Source organism: Labeo rohita, chromosome 15, assembly GCF_022985175.1.
Source record: "Labeo rohita strain BAU-BD-2019 chromosome 15, IGBB_LRoh.1.0, whole genome shotgun sequence".
In the NCBI taxonomy this organism is placed as follows: Eukaryota; Metazoa; Chordata; class Actinopteri; order Cypriniformes; family Cyprinidae; genus Labeo; species Labeo rohita.
In genome coordinates this window covers 18,542,580-18,554,946 of record NC_066883.1, presented here as the reverse complement: position 1 = coordinate 18,554,946, position 12,367 = coordinate 18,542,580, and the positions used below count along the sequence as shown (strand labels likewise).

Below are 12,367 nucleotides of genomic sequence, written 5' to 3'. Positions count from 1 at the left end.
TTTAATCATTTTTTTACATTGTGGGGACCGGCCTGCGGTCATGTCAAAAATTTCAGATTTTACTATCCTTGTGGGGACATTTGGTCCCCACAATGTAGCAAGAACAAGCACACACACACACGTGCACACGATATTCATATCACACGATAGAACTCCTTAATCCGAGCAACTTTGCCTCTAGAACCACTGTTGTCAATTAACCCTTTAACTGTCACCGTCCCACCTGTGGGACGCTTGGCGCTCTTTTTTTCGTTGTCCTTTTTCTCTATCAAATATTTTAGTAATCATCACAAATTATATATTATTTGAAAGCTTAGAAGCCCAAGAATCATCCTATGACCATTTTGAAATCAGACATTGTGTTACCATGGAAATGATACTGTAAAATCTTTTGGCGGTCTCGTCCCCCTTAGCAGCGGTGTCAAGTGTCAAATTACAAAATGCATTATGGTCTTTTAGAATCCAAACTTTTTATAATCTTGACAAAAAACATGTCATTGGAAAGGTCTGAGTCTCAGGATTTCATATTTGGTGGTTATTTTGTGATAGAAGTAAAATTGACAGAGAAAAAAAAAAAGACATTTTAAAAAATTCTATAGAGTTTGTATGGCACCCGGTGGCTGTTTGTGGTATAACGCCCTAAACAAACTTTTACAGGAATCTCGATTTTTTTCATATCAACTTCAAATTTGGAACATAAGTTATTCAGACATAAGGCTTCAATTTGATATCAAATTTAGGGTAAAACCTGTTATGTAAAATATGTATTTTATATAAAATATAATAAAAATGGTACAGTGCATTTTTATTTTTAGTAAATTTAAACTTCTATAACTTATTCTTTTTTTTTTTTTTTTTTGAAAAAAATTCCACATCTGTCATAATCTGCTGACTTTCTTCTTTAAAAAGAGACCAACCTTAGATCTGTATTCCAAAGTGTTCATGAATTACAACAAATTAAGTTCGGATAGTACACTTTCAACCCTATTTTAAAAAATGAGGGGTGACAGTTAAAGGGTTAAATAATTTGTTAAATGATTGAGTAGATGTCAAAAACATACCTTTGTGAACTAGTCCTAGGTTTTTTTACTCAATCTGGAAAAAAAAAAACATTGCAGTAAGTTTTTCTGGATTATCTAGGCCAGTAATTATAAAATAAATACAAATTTTGAAATTTACCCTTTGGGAAGCTATAAAGCGGTCATTTAGAAAAGGGGCCTGTCCAAATTTAACCCAAATGCTATAAAGCAGGAGCGGCGAACTCTGGTCCTGGAGAGCCGCAGCCCTGCAGAGTTCAGCTCCAACCCTAATTAAAACTCACCTGCCTGTTGCTTTCTAGTAACCCTTCAGACCTTGATTAGCTTGTTCAGGTGCGTTTGATTAGGATCGAAGCAAAACTATGCAGGGCTGCGGCTCTCCAGGACCGACGTTCGCCACCCCTGCTATAAAGCATAAAGAAAAACTCAAAACTTTTAAATGGCTTAGACCACAGCTGGTGCTACAACCGTTAAAAAGGACTCCGAAATGCTGTATTTCTATGGTAAATGACCTCAACTCACAGAAAACCTTCACGCCTACACTAGATCAGTGGTTCTGCACTCCAGTCCTCAGGGCCCACTGCTCTGCACATTTTGTATGTTTCCCTCATTTAACACACCTGATTCAGATCATCAGCTCGTTAGGAGTGTGTCAGAATGTGCAGAGCAGTTGAGAACCACTGCACTAGATCTTCCCATCATACAATCAATCTCCTGATTCTGAACAACTTTGCCTCTTGGAACACAGTTGTCATTCAAATTGTTCCTTGAATGTTTGACATTATATAAAAAACCTACTGTTGTGAACTACTCCTAGGTTTAGAAATGTCATAAACATAATATTTCTGTGGTAAATGACCTGGTTTTGCCAAAAATGCTTTTAAAATCTTTGATTTAGGTTGTTCCAGGCTTGCTAAATAATGTCTTTTTTCACTTAAATGTCTTAAAGCGCTTGAACCCAGGTAAACAAAATAATTTAAAACAAAGGCTAGAGCAAGTACTTTATACTGTCCACATTTTCTATTCATAAGTAAACTAAATCAGATACTAGTAACAGTATGGATATTCTTATTCTGTATCATAGCAGACAAAGCGTCTCGAGACTCTCAACTGAAAACTGGTACACAAATAAAAGGACCATCTGAGAAAACATACCAAATTTGATGTATTTCTGATGCTCAGGGGTGTTGATCTAATGGTGAACACATTACCAGAGTGTGATATGTAGTTTTTAAATATTTCTGATATTTTAATTGGATTATTTTTAAAGTGTGAGAGATTACAGTAGATTTCTGGGGTCATATAACGGGTTCAGAAGTGACAGAACTGACGTTTGCAGGAGCTTTAATAGTGGCAATGTACAGTACTATGTAACTCTACAACTGAGTTTGAGTCTACAACTCAAAACTGTGCAGAGTAATTATAAACATACATTCATTAAACATTTTATTAAATTTTTTTAATATACATTTTTTTTATAGATTTTTGTCTTTATATATTTATACTATATATATTATAGTTCTTACTTTTTTTTTTTTTTTTTTTACAAAACCTTAACTTGAGACTAAAGTATATAAATATAATAATGATATACAAATAATTAATTACATAAATCACAACAATAAATCACAAATATTGCTGCTTTAGATCAAGGACTTGAGTGAAGGGATGGAAAGGCCACTCGTTTCAGTCCAGCAGATGAAAAGCAGACTGAAAAAACAGAAATCCAGGGTGGTCGTGACAGGAGTTGCTTTCTGATGTTCTCTCTATGTCTTAATCCATGACCTGAAACAAAAACACATAATACATTACATTTCCAGCACATTTTGGCAACAAGTGAGGATCAAACTAAAAACTAATCTCTATAAGGACTCCGTACCTTAAACCAGTCATGGAGATGTATCTTCTCCAGAGCAAGTCTCTTCTTTGGCTTCGGCTGCAGACAATCGCAAATCAACTCGCAGCATTCTGTGCAAAAACACGAGAGAGACGTCTAATTATTAGCTTATACTTCACACCTGCTCTCATTTAGGCTGAATTAGAATTCAAATTGTCCTCCTTTGTTCTTTCTCGATCTCACCTTGTGACAGGCCCGGGCTTGTCCAGATGTTGGCAGCGGTCATGTACAGGTCTTCAGCTATGGGAAAATCCCTACACACCATTTCAAACAGGAGCTGCTTGAAACTAAGCAAGTCCATGCAAGGAAAGGGCCGCTCCATGACCATGATGTAGTGGTCAGTTTCTTCCTGCCAGTCCAGGAGTTTAATGATTTCAGGAGCACTGGGGCCCTTGTTGGCCATGAGTGTCAGGCCGATCTCTAAGGGGAAGCATTTAGGATGACCAGGCTAAAAAAAAAAAACATGACTTACAGGTTTGCATACTGACAAATCATGTCTGTGATTAACAAATATAAGATGTTATAAATTAAAAACGCAGACTACTCACCTCAGTGATGTATGGCATGTTTGGTGCCTTGACTGAAAATTTCACAGCCACCTGATAAATAAAAAAAAAGAGTTAACAGTTAGCATCAACACAGAGAGATATGGTAAACGTGATTTCGCCAAGTACACCATGTTCCTGGATCAACATCCTTGTTGATCCTGGAACAACATTTCAATCAGCCAATCAGAATTGAGGGGTAACTTTTCAGGAAATATCACTTTTAGACTTTCAATAACAGTTTGATGCTTCTACACCATCATTAATCAGCTATCATTTCCTTCTGATTTTAGGAATAAATTGTGGTTATGGTTAGGTTTAGGGGTAGGGATTGGGTTAAGTCTATATTTTTGGACAGTAATGTTGATCCAGGAACATGTCTTACTTGGCAAAATCACGGCGACCGAGATATGGGCCATTCTACAGAACTGGTCCAAAACGTCTTAAATTTATTTTATTTTTTTTTCAAAAAAAAAAAAAAAAACTATGTTTGCGAGGCACACGTTTCTAGTAATTGTGCAGTTAAATCTCATATTGTATTTTCAGAAAGTTTTGGAATATTTGTCCTTTCCCCAAATTTGTCAATACCGAAACACAGTTAAATATAATTTAATTAGAGGGGTTATACTGACCCATTAAGATTTTGCTTACATCTAGATTGTAAATATATATTTTTGTTATTTTATTACAATTTTTTAATTGGTAAATCAACAAAAATTAAATTTTTAACAATATGTCAAGTGTATTTTATGAGATTTGTTGTATTTTGAACCCAGTTTGTAAAAGTCAAATCATACTGATCTCAAAGTTAAGGATTCTTTAGTTTGAATATACATTGAACCAAAATCATAACATCTTCGATGATAATTCATTACACTTCATTTTTAACAAAACATCCCATGTTTTGGTGGTGACAGCACATTTTTGGTAGTGACCACATCACATTACAAAATTTTAACTTGCATACTAAAACACTAGTAAAACAATACAAAAATTTGCATAACGGTACTAAAATTTTGTTTATTTCCCTCAAATTTGAGAATTATGTGTTCCCTTTTGTAACTACTGAAACAATGATGACATGTTGATGGTAGTGACAAATTTATGGAATAACACCCCAAAAAACAATGATGTCACTACCAAAAATGTTACAGTAGTGACAATTTTAGATACTTTTGATCTTAGCTTAAAGATGCTAATCAGCACATGGTTAGCTAGCACAGTTCTGAACAGTGGTACACGTATAAAAATGAATACTTCACTTTTTAAAAGAATCAAAATGATACTTTTAAGAACAACAATGGAATACAGAAAATACAGAAATGATTTCAATATGTTATATGTTCATATAAGTTGAAATTGAGGGGTTAGGGATCAGGACAGCCACCTCCCAATTGAAAATACCCAATAAATTATTAATTTATATAGTTGAACCTGGACAACAAAACCAGTCATACGGGTCAAAAAATCTAAATATTGAGAAATTCACCTTTAAAGTTGTCCAAATAAAGTTCTTAACATTGCATATTACTAATCAAAAATTAGGTTTTAATATATTTACAGTAGGAATTTTACAAAATATCTTCATGGAACATGATCTTTACTTAACATCATAATGATTTTTGGCATAAAACAAAAATCAGTCATTTTGACCTATACAATGTATTTTTGGCTATTGCTACAAATAAACCCCAGTGACTGGTTTTGTGGTCCAGGGTCACATATATTAAGCTTACTGATGAAAGAAAGATTTAGTAAACATCTAAGATTTGAATACTTAAATGCTTTTAAATGTGTTTTTTGGTTGTGGGGCAGCAGTTTGCACTAATTCTGTACTATGGCCTGTACGCAAAGTTTTGTAAGCCAAAAATAAAAAATGCAATCCTTGAGGCGAGTCCCTGCGTACACCAAGCCAAATCCTCCTTCATCCAGCTTGGGACCGATTTATAACGACTCACAATGTCATCTATTAAAAGGTAAACAATTGTAATTAGTATGAAATACAGTTCTATAAATGTTAACATTTTATAATAACATTTTCATTGATTCATTATTCTTACCCCTGTCCAGGACGTCCTGCTCTGGCTGTTCCTCAGCAGCAGGAGGAACTTCAGAAGTTGGAGCTACAATCAATTCAAAATAAGTAATATTAATAAAAACACATTTCATCTACAAAATGGAGTGGTTCTTTATTTACAGGCTATTTTTTGACTTGATATCTAAATTAAACTTCTTTAAACAAACTTAATTCTCACACTCTGGTAATGAGACCTAATAAAAGCTATTCTCCAATCTAAACTGTCACGTACTAGGTGTGATAACGTCAGCAGTATTTGGAACAGTGGTTCTTTGTTATAAAAATTTGAAAAACAGAAGAATAAGCCATAAATCAGTGCTTGTATTATGTTTATGTGATTGTACCATTGTCATGTCTCCGGTATGTTCCTGCCACACACTTGAACTCCGTCTCAGCCTTAACCAGGTGGTATTTTGCACATCGATGAAAGCGGAGAGCGGGCCACCTCAGAAAGCTCTTCTTTTTCTCCTCTCTCCAGGCCACCTCCAGAAGCACTTCTTCTTCATGTGTTGATTAGGTTTTAAAGTGACAGCAGCCAAAAATACCTGCTGCTGTTTGCATTCATTAATGCTAATCAAACAAAAAAAGTCTGTTTTATTTATTACATTTCATTATTCAGTTTATGTATTACTGGAAAGCTGCCTTAAATAGACCTACCATGTGGGATACTCGTGATCTCTCAGCTGCAAGTCCAATTTAACAATTACTATAGTAAAATTATATATACATGCATAATTTAGTGCTGTCAAATGATTAATTGCGATTAATCACATCCAAAATAATTTTTTTATTATTATGTGTATATACACACACACACACACACACACATATATTTAAGAAAAATGTTTATATATTAAAAAAATGTATGTATAATATCAATTATATATATATATATACTGTGTGTGTGTGTGTGTATTTATATATACATAAAATAGATAGTATACACATATTGTGCAAACAAAAACTTATTTTTAATGCATTTAATCATGATTAATCGTTTGACAGCATAATTATAAAAAATAAGTCATTTGGGTGTTAGCTACACTTACGTGAACTGGTTACACTTCACATAATAGGCATAAACAGTATGTTAATATGCAGTAGGCTACGTAGTAAATTAAACACTACTTACAATTAATACAACAATTTCTACTTTAGCAATTCATGTTCTCATAATAATAGTGCTGTCAAAAATTAACAAATTACTCACATTTTTCTCTACTTAATCACAATTAATCACCTAATAATACATTTATATGTTAACAAGATGGTGTATTTTAAATGAGTTTAATAGCATCTTTGTACTACTATCAGTGAAGGCCACATATCATTGATACCAGTACTTACACTGTCGTCTAATACTAAAATGTTTTGCAAGTCATGTTATTTTTAATTTAAAATTTCTTGTGCTGACATTGCAGTATGGGTATTCAAAAGTATAAAAACTGAATACGCATCTGAATTAAACATGGCTTTTATTTCATTAACATTTTCAAATCATTTAGAAAATATCTATTGTATACGTATAGCTATAAATAACAGAAATATGTAACATAACATGATTAATTTAACAGCCCCATTTAAACAAATGTAATTTCTCCAGGGGCAGATAAAGGCACATCATATGGATTCATATGAAATTAGTTTTGTCATAATCTTTATGATGAGCTGTGTATGATCAGGTCAATCAAAGGTGTGTGTAGCTGGAGATGATCTGTTCTAGTGCTGTAAAACTGTCCAGAAAATCCTCCTCAGAGATCCCAAACTTTGTATACTGATGAACATAGGCCCTACAGGAAGCAACGTTGGTATTTAAAACATAAAATACAGAATATTGTATTGTATTTATGTTACTGTATTTCTCACCTTGATGCAAACATGTTCCAAGCCTTCCTCACTATATTGTCCAGGGGTTTCAAAAGGGACTGGCTGTTACTGACCAAAGTGGCAGACTTTTCATATCCATTGAAGGCTACAGGACAGGTCCATGTGCTGAAACTATTTTCAGTTTTAAGCCACGGCACATATAACGTAGGATCCTTAAAACCATCTGTTAATTAAAGTATTTTGCATGTTAGTTTTCTATACAGTTTTAAAACCCTTAAAATTTTGTTCAAATTACAAGAAGATGTTGTTTTCTGATAAAGCATGCATGTTCACTACTTTAAAAAAAAAGTTATCTTGCACTGTTGGACCATAGTGTATGTTCTTTGAAAAAATATGGATACTTATGTATTTTCAAATAATTAATGAATGCTTCAGTCATTTAGAAAAAAAAATACTTTTTTTCTTGTTTAATTGTTTTAATTGTTTAATAGGGCTGTCAGTTTAATGCAATTTATTAATTTATTAATTCATTAGTTATGAAAAAAATTATGCAATTAAAATATTTCAATGCAGTTAACACGCTGGCCCGCCTGCTGACAAATATGATGCAGGACAACAACTTTATAAATGCAGTTATGCCCTAAAATTCAAGATACTGGCCCGTATGTGTTTTGTCTCATGTTTATATATCACATATATAGGTTGTTTCTCACTGACTACTATAGTATGGAAAAAATACTATGGAAGTCAATAGGGACCAGCAACTGTTTGGTTACATCCATTCTTCAAAATATCTTCTTTTGTGTTCAGCAGAAGAAAGAAACTCATACAAGTTTGAAATAACATGAGAGTTAATAAAATGCTAACGATTTTAAATTTTGGGTGAGTTGAACTATCTATTTAATAAATTAAATATATTGGAGATCTGCTTACCTGTAACCGCAGTAGAAACATCTTTCCCCCGCAGTATTAGAAGATTAGCAAGTGATATATTGAAATTTTTATGCCTGCTGTTTGTTGCACTCTCTCCTCCAGATGTGACCGCTGATGGGGCGCTTACAGTCCAGTCAATGCCTATAAGTAAGAGTGCTTTAGTTCCACAAAACCATTATGTAGACAATGAAGTAATATTTTAATTTCTTCTGTAGTGTTTCCTTTTTAAAACATCCTTTGTAAAGGAATAGTTCACCCAAAAATGATAATTCTGTCATTTATTACTCACCCTCATGTTGTTCCAAACCTGTAAGACCTTCGTTCATCTTCAGAACACAAATCAAGATACTTTTGATGAAATACGAAAGCTTTCTGTCCCTGCATAGACAGCAACGCAACTGACACGTTCAAGGCCTAGAAACGGAGTAAGGACATTGTTAAAATAGTCCATGTGACATCAGTGGTTCAACCATAATTTCATTAAGCTACGAGAATTATTTTTGGTTTCTTTGTGCACAAAAATGATCCTCGTAGCTTCAAAACATTGATGTCACATGGACTATTTTAACGATGTTCTTGCTACGTTTCTGTGCCTTTACCGTGATAGTCTGTGGAGGATAAAGCTCTTGAATTTCATCAAAAATATCTTAATTTGTGTTGTAAAGATGAACGAAGGTACATTTTTGGAACGACATGAGGGTGAGTAATTAATGACAGAATTTTCATTTTTGGGTGAACCATCCCTTTAATATGCACGACATCACCGCACTCACCTTCCTCCATCCTAGCGCTTGCAATGAGCATTTGACGTAAATGCTTGAGCAGCCCAGGCCAGTTAAATACACTATAGGCCAGGGATGTGCTGGACATCTGAGGAATGTTACATAAGCTGAGCAGTTTGTACTCAGGATGGCTCACCAAAGAACTCATTAATTCCCCTGCAGACAGCAGATAAACACTGGTGTAAACAAGTGTCATTTTGACTGATGACTGTCTGAAATTGGAGGTGAACTGTGAGTCATCTGTACCTATTGGGTTCGTGCTGTAATGGCAGGGTGAATCAGCGGTATAAGCGGGCTGAAGGACGCTGGCCAGCTGGTGAGCGATCACCTTATTAACATCACTGATGGAGATGTGTTTGATGTTCATCAGCCGGCTGCAGATTTTGTGCACAGTGTCATTCTCGTGAACCAGAATAGCATCAGAGAGCTGGTAGAGGTGCGATAGCGTCAGCACAGAGTTGTAGTTTTGCACGATTACCTGGAGAGGCAAACAAAACAACATACACAGTGAATAAAGGTGACACAGTGCAATGATAAATAATAAAGTGACAAAAAAAAATAAATAAATAAAAAAAATGTTTAAAACACATGTAGCAAATTAGAAATGTAGAAATGTTGTTCCAAACCCCTAAGACCTTCGTTCATCTTTGGAACACAAATTAGGATATTTTTGATGAAATCTGACAGCTTTCTGACCCTGCATGGACAGCAACACAACTGGCCAACTGACACATTCAATGCCCAGAAAGGTAGTAATCGTTAAAACATGTGACATCAGTGGTTCAGCCTTAATTTTGTGAAGCTACAAGAATACTTTTTTTGTGTGCAAAGAAAACAAAAATGACTTAATGACTTAATTCACCAATTTCTTCTCTTCCGTGTTAGTCTTCGACAGGTGTTCACGAGAGTACCACGACGTCCTTACTACCTTTCTGGGCCTTGAACTTGTTAGTTGTGTTGCTGTCTATACAGGGTCAGAAAGCTCTCAAATTTCATCAAAAATATCTTAATTTGTGTTCTGAAGATTAAAGAAGGCCTTACGGGTTTGGAACGACACATTTATATGTGCAAATGTAGCATCATCTCATTAAATATGCACTAATTTGCAAGTCAGGTTCAAGATTTTTATTTAATTTTATTGACATATTAGAGTCAGACACAGGAGATTTTGGACATCTCTTTTAATCACTCCATAAATCAGAAAATACTGACAACAGCCCAAAAACAAATTGTAACCACGTTTTAGAAATAAATTTTGTATCTGTAACTAAGGCATATGATATATGAACAAACTCCACTGTTAAAACTTTCAGAAAATAAATAGGAATAAAACTGTAAAGTTTGTTGTTAGTGCAACAAACAAATAAATAAAGTATAATAAAATTAATATGTATTTTAGATGTTTTCTTTCCACTAGTTTGAAAAAAGACATGTTTTGGAAGCAAAATAGCCAGAAAATCTCAAAACTGACCAGTGCATGACAAAACAATGAAAAGTTTATTATTGTACATTTAATAACTTACACATTTATAACATTTTTATAGCATTGAGTTGCATAACATGGCATTTTGCAAACTGAACTAACCTTGCCTTGTCATAAAAAGGTCAAATTATCTGATATTTTAAGAAACTTTGAGGGTCTGCAGAGTGTTTTTTAATTATTAAGCAGTGAAGCTACTACTTGACTACTTGGGAAGGTTTTCTTTACCAAGATTTTCATTATTTGAATTATTTTTAATTTTGCTAATTATTTTAATTAAATTTTTCTTCATTGTGATGTCACAACAGTTGTTGGACCCTGACATTTTTTACTGTATGAGCACTAAAAACATCTATATGAATTTCAGTTCAGTTCAGAAAATAAAAATGTGTTTACAATTTAAGAGGTGAATTCAAATCATGGTATGTATGCGTTTTAAGCCATTTTTGAATAAGTTCACAGATCCAAACACACCCAAAAAGGTTGTGTCATTGACCCACTTATACTTAAAAACACAAAAATCTCATTACCTCACCAGCTCCATATGGCCATGTTACTTGATTCAGGATGAAGGAATTGGGATACAAGTCCCTCAAACGTTGAGTGATGTAGGTACCCACACCAGAACCAGTGCCACCTGCAACGCTCATCATGGTGAAAATCCCAGCCAGCCGATCACAGCGCTCGATCTCCTTCCGAACCAGATCCTCCACTGCCTCTTCATGACGTGGTCCATGAACACAGAACCTTCAGAAAACAACAATAAACTCACACATGACAAACAAGCCCAAAACCAAGAGCTGACTTTCTTACCCATTCGCCCAGTTGTTTCCAGAGCCCTGTTTCTGAGAGAAATGTGCTTTGTCTCCATATCTCCACCTTCCAGATTTTGAAGCCTTGGCTATTGCTTGAGAGATCACCTTAGGTTCCATATCAACAAGTACTGCTCGCGCCACAAGTTCTGGTAAACATAAAGAACCTAATAAAGATGAAATATTACAGAGGTGTAAGCAAATATGAGTGAGCTGAACCAACCTCCAGCAGATGTCTCATAAAAGAATCTGTCATCACTGCATTGCTTGTATTTCTTTCTGTTTGGTCCATTGGAATCATCGCTGATGACACTGAAGAGCTCGTGTCCTATTTGATTCCCACACTGACCCAGCTGTAAGCTTACAACCGACATATCTATCGACATTAAGCATTAAAAAATACGACAAAGGCTCATGTCATCATGACAGCACTACATGTAAACACACAACTCTCAAGAGTGTAGCTATAGCAACGTTTACCGAGTAACTCAGGGAGACGACAGTACACATACACTGAATGTTTGTTTACAACATGGAGAGTCAAAACAACCGCACAATATCAAATAACATTTAGTCACCGCATTTTCAAACTTTCATAAAGTAAAAGCAGAGCATCTGCTTGTGTAGAGTTGAAGGCGGGTGCACGTTTGAAAGCGTCGGAACTGATGCATGATGGGAGCTGGAGTGAAAAACATTTCTACAACCATCAGATGGCGCGCAAAACACACTTGTTCTGTGGTGAATATCAGGAAAACATGCCTTTCATCATGATTTCATCAAACAATTATAAGATGCCAAAGCATCTGTACTTGTGAAAAAATAATAATTTCGATGTAAGCGTTACCTCCTGGACATTTTTTGTGTGTATTTATTTATTTGGTTTTCGGTGTATATTTCTTGTTATTTATTTTTTACATTTATTTATTTACTTGGCCTAATTGTTTTAGTAGAATATAACTGTATTTTGTTTATTCTGG

The 12,367-nt window shown here is 34.6% G+C and overlaps 1 protein-coding gene across 4 annotated transcripts; it reads right to left on the bottom strand.

The window, feature by feature from the left end:
* Positions 1–6,750: 6,750 nt before the first annotated feature.
* On the bottom strand, positions 6,751–12,040 carry tubd1 (tubulin, delta 1). Of its 4 annotated transcripts, none has more exons than XM_051128749.1 (9): positions 11,871–12,040; positions 11,614–11,766; positions 11,392–11,539; positions 11,109–11,325; positions 9,345–9,576; positions 9,090–9,254; positions 8,317–8,457; positions 7,423–7,606; positions 6,751–7,346 (listed from the first exon to the last, which is right to left on the bottom strand). In XM_051128749.1, the coding sequence occupies exons 2-9, from the start codon at positions 11,762–11,764 to the stop codon at positions 7,244–7,246; spliced, it is 1,341 nt and encodes a 446-aa protein (XP_050984706.1). In that variant the 5' UTR covers positions 11,765–11,766; positions 11,871–12,040; the 3' UTR covers positions 6,751–7,243. The 4 variants fall into 4 exon arrangements, with proteins under 4 accessions (XP_050984706.1, XP_050984707.1, XP_050984705.1 ...); XM_051128750.1 differs by having other exon boundaries at positions 11,903–12,040; XM_051128748.1 differs by having other exon boundaries at positions 11,614–12,040.
* Between the last annotated feature and the right edge of the window lie 327 nt (positions 12,041–12,367).

What these genes read in the sequence shown, in the direction of transcription:
- tubd1 (XM_051128748.1), bottom strand. Translation starts at nt 11,776, where the DNA reads ATGTCGATAGATATGTCGGTTGTAAGCTTACAGCTGGGTCAGTGTGGG. An exon ending in TTACAGCACGAACCCAATAG is followed by an intron (nt 9,255 to 9,344) that starts GTACAGATGACT and finishes TGCTGTCTGCAG; the next exon opens with GGGAATTAATGAGTTCTTTG. An exon ending in TGGAACATGTTTGCATCAAG is followed by an intron (nt 7,347 to 7,422) that starts GTGAGAAATACA and finishes TGCTTCCTGTAG; the next exon opens with GGCCTATGTTCATCAGTATA.